The 10,818-nt window shown below is 39.0% G+C and overlaps 1 protein-coding gene across 2 annotated transcripts; it reads left to right on the top strand.

The window, feature by feature from the left end:
* The first annotated feature begins 261 nt into the window (after positions 1-261).
* Positions 262-10,556, top strand: LOC133918610 (coatomer subunit beta'-2-like). 2 transcript variants are annotated; one of them, XR_009909799.1, is made up of 26 exons: positions 262-475; positions 749-769; positions 872-933; positions 1,031-1,085; positions 1,632-1,668; positions 1,744-2,069; positions 2,178-2,309; positions 2,383-2,531; positions 3,725-3,793; positions 4,120-4,270; positions 4,348-4,413; positions 4,936-5,124; positions 5,705-5,845; positions 5,944-6,018; positions 6,187-6,363; positions 6,466-6,557; positions 6,640-6,756; positions 6,830-6,944; positions 7,028-7,099; positions 7,519-7,715; positions 7,793-7,886; positions 8,297-8,403; positions 8,603-8,735; positions 9,120-9,333; positions 9,925-9,991; positions 10,075-10,556. XR_009909799.1 is itself a non-coding variant. In XM_062362563.1 (26 exons), exons 1-25 carry the CDS (start codon positions 473-475, stop codon positions 9,942-9,944), a joined length of 2,766 nt encoding a protein of 921 aa, XP_062218547.1. In that variant the 5' UTR covers positions 262-472; the 3' UTR covers positions 9,945-9,991; positions 10,075-10,556. The 2 variants fall into 2 exon arrangements, 1 of the variants encoding a protein (XP_062218547.1); XM_062362563.1 differs by having other exon boundaries at positions 9,120-9,285.
* Positions 10,557-10,818: the final 262 nt, after the last annotated feature.

Raw genomic sequence — 10,818 nt, 5'->3', positions numbered from 1 at the left:
ACTTCGGAAGAAAACAATCGAACATCACAAAAATGTTGGACCTTTCGCATCTAACGTTAACATTAGTTGCTGTCCAGCTTTACAGGACAACCCAGTTTTGCTTAACCACTACGTCAGCACGACAAATCAACATCCCACGATCCAAAAAGCTAACTAGAAAAACACACAACCTCCAGATCCAAATCATCCAATGATCCAACCCACCCTACCTCCGGGACCCGTTAACCCGCTTTCCCACCTCGCACGCCCCCCCCTCCCCCTCCCCCTCCCAAGTCCCACCGCTTCCCCCGCACTCGTAAATCTCTCCTCTCCTCTCCGCCTCCCCGCGCCGCGCCTGCCCCTGCTCGTCCGGCGAGAGGCCACCACCCACGCGGCCCCGCTTCTCCCGCTCCGCGAACCCTAGAATCATCGCCTCCACGGCTGCGCCTCCGCCCGCCACCCTCCTCGCCTCGCCGCCGTCGGGGGAGCCACAATGGTACGTTCCTCTACCTCTCCCTCCCTCGTCGTCCTTCCCGACGAACTCCTCTTCCAAGCCCCGCCTCGCTGCTTCGCCGCGAACGCGAGATCACGCCCGCGTGGTCCTAGGCCGTTCGTGTCGCGCGGCGGCTCGCGAGGTAGCGAGATCCGCGGCGAGGCTGGTCGAATCCCGCGTGGATCTGGTGGTTTCGGACGTTCTGTACTGACGTGATTGCCCCCTTTTTTTTGCTGTGTTTGTGGTGGTGGGCGGGCGATGGGCGTGGTGCGGCAGCCGCTCCGGTTGGATATAAAGGTAATCGCGATGCCTTTCGCTCGGATCCGTTTGGTTTTTTTTGGTATGGTGTGTATTTTGGAGCCGTTTCGCTGATGGTGGTTATCCGTTTGGTTGGATCAGAGGAAGCTCGCGCAGAGGTCGGAGAGGGTCAAGTCCGTGGATCTGCATCCGACAGAGCCATGGTGAGTGGCGGATAGTGTGTACAGAAATGCCGTATGAATTATGAGCGCTTCGACTAAGCCATGGTTAATTACATTATTGTCATCTGCTGTCATGCAGGATTTTGTCGAGTCTGTACTCAGGGAGCGTTTGCATCTGGAACTATCAGACGCAGGTAGGTGATTGTTGATGCTTCACAGTAGTTTGCGTCTGATTTTCTGTTGAATCGGCCAATCGGGGTTCTTGGATGAACGTTTATGCAATGATGACTAGCCATTACTTGTACATTGCATTCACTGTAGAAAGTAAAATATTCTGGGATTTAGGGTGTACGCAATAATGAACTTGGCGATATGCCAGCGCACATAAAACCCACAGAGGAAGGGTTTAATGGCATTTGCAAAAAAGTACTGGTCAAGACAAAAGTCAAGCACCTTCCAGGTAATTGCTGAGGCGGATTAGTTTTAGTTGCATAAGTAGAACTTGTAACCAACTTGCAAAGGGTGCACAGACTACATATAGGAAACGAGAAAAAGGCAAACACAAAACTAAACTCCAGTAATGGATGGGAAGCATGCAACTCGTGAATTCATGACTTGTAGGGGAACATAGGGACAGTGGAGATGGAACTACTTTTTTTTTTTTAAGAAACTTGAGAAGTATTACTCGGTAGGTTTGTTCTTAAACTTTAACTTATGAAATTGTATTAATTTATCCCCAGACTATGGTGAAGTCATTTGAAGTCACGGATTTACCAGGTATGGTTGCCCAATTTACTGCTTACTTGTATTCCCTGATATGCCATCATGCTAATATAACCATGCCAATTTCAGTTCGTTCGTCTAAATTTATTGCTCGAAAGCAATGGGTCGTTGCTGGCGCCGACGATATGTTCATCCGTGTGTACAATTACAATACAATGGATAAGGTCAAGGTTTTTGAAGCTCATACTGACTACATTAGGTGTGTGGTTGTTCATCCAACCCAGCCTTTTGTTTTGTCATCTTCCGATGACATGCTTATTAAGCTATGGGATTGGGACAAAGGCTGGGTGTGTACTCAAATCTTTGAGGGGCATTCTCACTATGTGATGCAAGTCACACTTAACCCAAAAGATACCAATACTTTTGCCAGTGCTTCCCTTGATCGCACAATTAAGGTTTGTGTTTTCTCCCCTTAAGAAAATCTTGTTGGCCAAAATTGTGCATTATTTTGCCCACATTATCTTTTTCTGAGCTTGACTGTGATATCCTAATTTATATTTCAGATATGGAGTCTTGGTTCTCCTGACCCTAACTTCACACTAGATGGCCATTCAAAAGGTGTGAACTGTCTTGATTACTTCACTGGTGGTGATCGGCCATATTTAATTACTGGATCTGATGATCAGACTGCAAAGGTTTGTTGTATGCACTGAATTATACTCCTGTGAGCCTGTATGTACATTGTTATGACGTTATTGGTCGAATCAGGTTTGGGACTATCAAACAAAGAGCTGTGTTCAAACACTTGAAGGACACACACATAATGTCTCTGCTGTATGTTTCCATCCGGAGCTACCTATAATAATTACTGGCTCAGAGGATGGGACAGTTCGCATGTGGCACTCTACTACCTACAGGTATTGCTTCTCATCTAGTTCGTACCCCTGGCATGCATGTCGTTTGCATATAAATGCAATTGTGCTGTCATTTTGAGGCCAAATATGGCAGGAACCAAAGTTTATCAACAGTTTCTATGATAGCACTCTGTTATGTTATTTGATTTGAGGTTTAATTCGCTTGGGACAAAATGCTTTGAGATTTTTTTTTATTTGAGGTTTAACTTGCTTGGGACAAAAATGCATTGATATTTATTTATTTTTATTCGGGGTTTAACTTGTGCCATTGTATCACTAGGTTTTAAAGCTTAATGCATAATTTGTTGCTTACAGTGTGACAGCAAGTTTAGTTAAGTCAGATTGAGTAAACTTGGGTGACCACTAGTTTTCTCATATTATGATGTGCTTGGATGTATGGCAATAGTATCAGGGTGTAAGAAAATCAGAAGTTTAAACATTTGTCAGTGTAGTCCTATCCTGTGCTGACCTGACTGGTTGTGATTTCTTTTTCTTCCATATGCATTTTTTAGATGTCGATTTGAAAATCTATTGATTTATTCTGTGGTGTATCCTCGACTGGTACAGCCTTGTATGCTTCAGTGTAGAACAAACATTCGTGACAGGGTTAAACTTACACCTGTTGATTTTGTATTACAACTTAGTCCTTCCCTACCAGTAAAAATGGTTAACATACAGAGAAAACACTGCAACTATAAATAGGGATGAACGAGAGACATGCTTGATACTAAACCTATCCTGATTGTTATCAGAGCTGATAGTAATGGTTGAGCATAAACCATCATGAAATATATGATCAGAATAGCTTATAACCATTGGTGATTGTCGAAGTGATTAGCTCCTTTAACAAGTGTTGAGAAAAAGAGAATTCTTGCAGCTATTGTTTTTGCAGAATTGGTGTGATTATACAAGGAAATCCCTTGGAGTTCTCGGTTTCTCATACCAAATTATGACATTACCATTCTACATCAAAACTCTGAAAGTCAAAATACATGGCTAACTATTACATTCTGCTAATGATTTAGATGAATGGTATTTTCATAAATTGGCTACTGTACATGTATATTCCTAGGTGGCACCGAATTTCAAACACAATCCTATTGCTATGCTTTGGATTGTTTCCACTTTTGTCAAGCATCTAGTTCTATTTATTCTTATAGAACAAGGGAATAACAATTTGCTTGATGCTTCTACAGGCTTGAGAACACTCTTAACTATGGCCTTGAGCGAGTTTGGGCTTTAGGATACATGAAGGGGTCAAGAAGGTACTCTCTCTCTCTCTCTCTCCATGTGAAGTGTCATGATGACACTGAATATCATGTCTTATAATCTGCTATCAAAGCTCCACAGCCCCAGTCATACTGCATACAGATTTATATTTTTCACATTTGGTCCTCAATTGCCATCTGGAATAAGTATTTTACCATGCTTTTTCTGTGTCCCAATTTCACACGATGTGACAATAAAAAATTGTTTGTCTGCCAAAAGGACTTGAGAATTCGCTCTCACTGAAACATGCTGTGTCTCATGTTTTCATTAACTTTTTCGTTCCTGCATAAGTTAATGATATGGAATATCTTAATTTGTGTAGGATCGTGATTGGATATGATGAAGGGACAATAATGATAAAAATTGGCCGTGAAGTTCCTGTTGCTAGCATGGACAGCAGTGGAAAGATCATATGGGCAAAGCATAATGAAATCCAAACTGTTAATATCAAGACTGTTGGTGCAGACAATGAGGTTTTCTTTGTTCACCATGCTAATATGCTGTAGACTTGTTTAATTTTTCTATGGTATTTACCTGTTTCATTTTTCAGATCGCAGATGGTGAGCGATTACCATTGGCTGTGAAGGAGCTGGGAAGCTGTGACCTTTACCCACAAGTAGGTTTACATTCGATATTTAAATGAATACATACTTCAATAGTGATATTCTTCATCACGAGTCAATTAGACACTTGCAAATTAGTTCAAAATACCTTCTTGATTTTCTTTTTAGTGTTCAAACAATGTGGACATGATAATACATCATTTCATCGTGCATCCAAAATATTTATATTTTGAAATTTGGCAGGTTGGTTGGTTATTTTGTGTTTAACAAAACTTTTATGTATGAAGATTCTGTTACCTGCATTCGGTTCAGACGTTAAGCTCAAATACCAAAACGAAATGTCTACATTTCATGGTTATTGATAGTTCATTTGTGGAACTGATTTTTTTGGTAACTTGTTGGGATCACAAAAATGTTCATGAGGGTTTATGACTGATGGGTAATGGTAGATGCATATTGAATGTTACTTTGAGCTGTCAGGAATTTGTTTTTTTTGGTGAAACTTGTTTGTGGTCGTACATATCTTTTTGTGCTGGTTTTAATTAGCAGGTTGCTAATACTGATATTTGTTTCAGAGCTTAAGGCACAATCCGAATGGGAGATTTGTTGTTGTATGTGGAGATGGAGAATACATAATATACACAGCATTAGCATGGAGAAATAGATCTTTTGGGTCTGCACTTGAATTCGTTTGGTCAACTGATGGGGAATATGCTGTCAGAGAAAGCACCTCGAGGATAAAGATATACAGTAAAAATTTCCAGGTTTTATTCAATATGACTTGTTTGACTTTTCCCTGCTACTGTTTTGTTAAGTTTTTACTATACAGCAGTAGGTGTTTCTGACAAACATCCATATAATAGTTTCATGTACCATATTTAACATTCCTTTTACGATTGTGGGATTCTCTGGTGAATCATAACATAAAAAGATAATGTAAAACTGGTCGGACCTCATATTTGATTTGTGGCCTCAGTATTTGCTAAAAATGAATTATAGAAACTATAAATTAATTGTAGACCATATACATCACTATAGTTTGTGTCAATATCCTTTTAAATAAAGTGAGACCATATACATTATTATAGTTTGTGTTAATATCCTTACCATATACATTATTATAGTTTGTGTTAATATCCTTACCATATACATTATTATAGTTTGTGTTAATATCCTTTTTGTTAAGTGCGATGTAAATATTGGTAATTAAGATGTATTTTACTGTACAGATTCAGGATCAAATTGTTAAGCGAGCATTTAGTAACCACCATACTATATTCCGTATGTCAGTCTCTTTTGCCATGGTTCCTGAAACATAATCTGATAATTGGTGCTGAATTTCAGGAGAAGAAAAGCATAAGGCCATCATTTTCTACAGAACGCATATTTGGTGGAGTATTACTGGCTATGTGTACAAATGACTTCATTTGCTTCTACGATTGGGCGGAATGCAGGTTGATACGTCGAATTGATGTCAATGTGAAGGTGAGTAATTGTTTTCGCTTCATGGATTCAAAGCTGTTGTTGCATGCATGCCATTTGGAATGTCATGCCACTGAAAAGATCTGTTTTCTTTGCTGTAGAATCTCTACTGGGCCGACAGTGGTGATTTAGTAACAATTGCAAGTGATACATCGTTCTACATTTTGAAGTATAATGTGAGTTCTGTTATTATCTTTGTAGCCTTTGTACAGTTTGTCCTTTCTGTTAAATCTGCTGCTTATGTACAAATATTCCTTTTTTTTGTCAATTGTATTAATAAATACAACAGCAATTCTTACATTAATGTAAATTTACTAATACAGAAGTCACATTTTACCTTTTAGAGGGATGTAGTTTCATCTCATTTGGATGGAGGAGGTTCAGTTGGTGAGGAAGGTGTGGAAGATGCCTTTGAACTGCTTCATGAGATCAATGAACGCGTCCGAACTGGGCTATGGGTTGGTGATTGTTTCATCTACAATAATTCTTCATGGCGGCTTAATTACTGTGTAGGAGGAGAGGTGAGTGTTTTCGTCACATAAAAAGATATTCTTATGTATCCTTTCAGTTAAATCATCTATCACTAGAGCTATCTCATGTCGTAACCATTGCATGTGTTACAGGTCACAACCTTGTTTCACTTGGATCGGCCAATGTATTTATTAGGATATCTTGCAAACCAAAGCCGTGTCTATCTTATCGATAAGCAATTTAAGTGAGTTCCATCTTTATTGCTCTGATATTCACTTGCAATTTTGATCCATAATTTCTGTGGCTAATGTATTTTCTTATTGCAGTGTTGTTGGGTATACTTTACTCCTTAGTTTGATTGAGTATAAAACACTTGTAATGCGTGGAGATTTTGATCGTGCGAATTCTATGTTATCATCTATACCGAAGGAGCAATACGACAGGTGCCCCATTTTCTTCTAACTGCTGTACTCTGCAAATCAAGTTTAGCTTACTAACATAATCTTCTATTTGCAGTGTGGCACGTTTCTTGGAATCACGGGGAATGTTGGAGGAAGCACTTGAGATAGCAACAGACACTAACTACAGATTTGATCTGGCTGTGCAGCTTGGTCGACTCGAAATTGCAAAGGTACAGTTGATTTTCATTTGTATTCCACATTTCTGAGAAAGTGTTCCTTTATTCAAATTTTGTTAATAAGAGTTACTTTGCAGGCAATTGCTACTGAGGTGCAAAGTGAGTCCAAGTGGAAGCAGTTAGGGGAGTTAGCTATGTCAACTGGAAAGGTACAGCCATCAGGTGTATCATTTATCTTGTATGTGCAATCTATGTTGTCCTGATAAATTACGGTTGTTCTACCATAATATTCAAGTTTCTTAATTGTAAATAATGTATGAGTTCATTGCTATTATCAAGTAGAAAACAATCTAAATAATATGAAGACAGTTGTAAATAGAAATACTATACTAAAATTTTGATGGCAAGGAGGTGCTGAGCTTATTGCCAAGCACCAAACTTGAACCAGCGACATTATTAACCTTAATCATTTGCTCTTTCCATAGGTTTAAAAATAGAATTCTGTGTCGAAGATGATAACTGTGTCATGTTATTTTTCTTCCTTGCATTATGAGTCTAGGATGCAATCATGTATACCTTTAACTTAAAGTCGCATACTGTATCCTACATGTCATACAACTTTCTGCAGCTTGAGATGGCAGAGGAGTGTCTTCTACATGCTATGGACCTCAGTGGTTTATTGCTTCTGTATTCATCCCTTGGGGATGCTGAAGGGATTACAAGATTGGCATCTGTAGCTAAAGAACAAGGAAAGAACAATGTTTCTTTCCTTTGTTTCTTCATGCTAGGAAAATTGGAAGAATGCCTTCAACTGTTAATAGAAAGGTATAGGCATTTGGGCAAGACTGTATACAATGCTTAATCCAACATTTTTTTATGTTGATCATCTATTCTTTATACAGCAATCGTATTCCTGAAGCAGCATTGATGGCGAGATCTTATCTTCCTAGCAAAGTCCCTGAGATAGTAGCATTATGGAAAAAGGATCTCCAAAAGGTTCTTCTGTGTTATATATCTCCTTTGCTTCTGTTCTACTCAGTTCTATGCTAAATCTTTCAGATCATTAGGATAACTTGATGTTAGTGCGTATCTTCTTAGCATAAATTGTCACTTTGACTTACACATTCAACTTCAAGCATGATATTGTTGTTTAGCATAACCATGGTACGGTTCACTGCTGGAGTTGATACTGAATGTACTTATGAGGATGTTTCAAATTTGATAAGCACAATGCACCAGATAATTTTAATACACTAAATTAAGGATGGTTGTGTATTATTTGCTTTAGGGTGCCAAAAAATTGCTTAAATCATGCAATATTTGATTTATCTCATTTTTATACTTGGCTTCACTGGGGCTATGTTTATTAAATTTTGCACTTTTTTTTTGTTCCATTTGCTTTTTAGATAAACCCAAAAGCAGCAGAGTCGTTGGCCGATCCTGAGGAGTACCCAAACTTATTTCCAGACTGGCAGATTGCTCTCAATGTAGAAGCTACCGTCGCCCCCAAAAGGTTTTTGTTCTTTGTATCTTTATATAGCTATGTCCTTTTGACAAGTTTTACCCAATTTTCTCTTCCATGCATGGGATGAGGGTTTTGATTTTGCTTTAATTGGAGTCATCTGATGGAATCGAAATCGATGTCCATACTCATCTTTTTCCCAAGCTATCGTATTTTTACTGATGCTCTCACAAAAAAAAAAAATGAATAGGGGTATCTATCCACCGGCTGAGGAGTACATGATTCATGCTGAAAGGTCAAATGAGAGTCTAGTGGAAGCTTTCAAAAATACACATGTACATGAAGAGGTGCTACCAGATGATAACGAAGACACTGTTCACGAGGTACTGATATTACTGTTGCCGAAATGGGTTGCAGCAAAAGTTATTCATGCAGTTAGTCACCGGTTGATTAATCTATTCACTCGGTTGAAAAGTTGATAGTTCTCGCAAAAAATGATTCCTCGCTGGCTTGTTACCTGATGTTCTTGTATAAGACTGTTTCCTGTCAGTGTCCAGTTGGTCAAGGTTTATGACCTAATATCTAAATTGAGTTCAGCAGCGGTTAGTTGGATGTACTTCTAAAGTTCTGTGCTTCTGTGTAAGCTTAAGACTGTTATTACTTTTCATTTTCTTTCAGGATTTTTTTTCCACTACAACTTATTGCTTATTTTGCTCCTCTTCATTCACTATTCTTGGAAAACTGGTAACACCAATCCATTTCAACAGGTAATCGAGGATAGTGGAGTAGAAGAGAGTCAAGAAGATGCTGTTGAGGTTTATGCTGAGGATGACGGAGTAGAAGAGAGTCAAGACGATGCTGTTGAGGTTGAGGCTGATGGTTCAACTGATGGTGCTGTCTTTGTGAATGGAAATAGTAGTGAGGAACAGTGGGGTACGAACAATGAAGAACCATCAGCATAAAAGCTGTAGTTGAGCAAGTGTACAGTCCTAAAAACCTTTTTTTCCTGGTTTTCCCTCCCAGTGCACCAATGGTCTTAGGAAACACCTTCTGGATGATCTATTCTGGATATGTATCCTTCAGTTGTCTCACCAATTGCCCTTTTCTATAGGAAAATTGGTACTCGAGGGAATTTTGATCAAAGTAGAATACCATTAAGTTTCTTACAAACTTGGTCTTTTTTTTTTATAAGTATCCTGCTAGACCATTCGTCCTCCCTTGGGCTATTAAACTAAAATTATTTTTATTTCTGTAACTAGTGCCTGCTCCTTACTGCATGTAAAAGCCATTGATGCTCCTGATTGATTGTGTGCAATATAAATGCGTATATATGGTAAATGAGTAGTGTCTTCGATGGGCAAACCACATTGAGGTAGAGGAGTCTTTCTGAACCGAATAGGTAGAGAAGAGTTATAGTATATGCTCTTGTATTGACATTATTTGGAAATTCTATGTAATCCGTTGGTTTGACATGTTCTATCAGCGTTTGTGTTTGCTTTACACGGTTCGATATAAAATGTTTCTTTTTTTACTTCAACATAAAATGGTTCTAATGCTGTCTTATCTTTGCAGTACTGACTCCTGAGCAGTAGTGGATCAATGGAACAGCAACTTTGCTTCACTGGTTTAGTTTATAAAGGTGAAGTGTTTTTCTTTGTATACTGTGGTTGTCATTTACCCTTTTTTCCTTTTGCTTTTAACTGTTATAATTTTCTGATGCAGGTTGCTGACTGATACTGAGACTATGTAAAAGCCATTTTTCTCCAACTGTATAAGCACTGGATGTGCTCTAGAATTGGCTTATCCGCTTACGAAGTTTGACCACAATTAATCAGCACTTCATATTTATGCCCATAGAATTTTTTTGCTTCCTTATTTACATATAGATCAGGTCCTTAGGCTTTTCCGACGTTTAATAGGGTATCATTTGAGATATTCTGTTTCGCTGAGATGGAGTATGAGCGGTGATCAGAGGCGTAATATTTTACAAGGTACATAGGGTAGTAGGTTGTTGAATTGAGAATGTTTTACCTGTGATGTACACTGGACTTAGTGGGAGCTGTGTATGATCGTGTTATACCTTGTTAACTTAAGTGAATAAATTTGGTGGTGATTCTCCAGTAGCCTGTGCTTAGATAAGTGATTGCTTTGTTGCTTGTAAACTTGAGCTCCTGCTGTAGTCGTAATTTGCTTTGTGTTAATCATGTCTTGTGCGTAGTCGTTTTGCCCTCAGATGATGGGTTCGTGTTTGATGATTCATATTCTGAGTAAAGTTGTAGTCATGGAATTTTTGTTCAAGTATTGTGGATCAACTATGACGCTTGAGTTCGGTATGGAACGAAGTGTTACCTGAGCTGATTAGGAGGGTGACACTAGGCCTATTTCTGATCTCTTCTGCCTCCTGGGCCTCTTAATTTGGGTGGGCCATTTGGGAGGCTTACTGAGAAATATGCTGGACCTGGCCAT

Source organism: Phragmites australis, chromosome 5, assembly GCF_958298935.1.
Source record: "Phragmites australis chromosome 5, lpPhrAust1.1, whole genome shotgun sequence".
Classification (NCBI taxonomy): Eukaryota; Viridiplantae; Streptophyta; class Magnoliopsida; order Poales; family Poaceae; genus Phragmites; species Phragmites australis.
The sequence above is the reverse complement of the archived record's forward strand: the minus strand, read 5'-3'. Positions and strand labels throughout refer to the sequence as shown.

Excerpts from the sequence above, each read along its gene's own strand:
- LOC133918610 (XM_062362563.1), top strand. Across the intron at positions 6,558-6,639 it reads CTTATCGATAAGCAATTTAA|TGTTGTTGGGTATACTTTAC; the intron begins GTGAGTTCCATC and ends TTCTTATTGCAG. Across the intron at positions 7,716-7,792 it reads CTTCAACTGTTAATAGAAAG|CAATCGTATTCCTGAAGCAG; the intron begins GTATAGGCATTT and ends TTCTTTATACAG.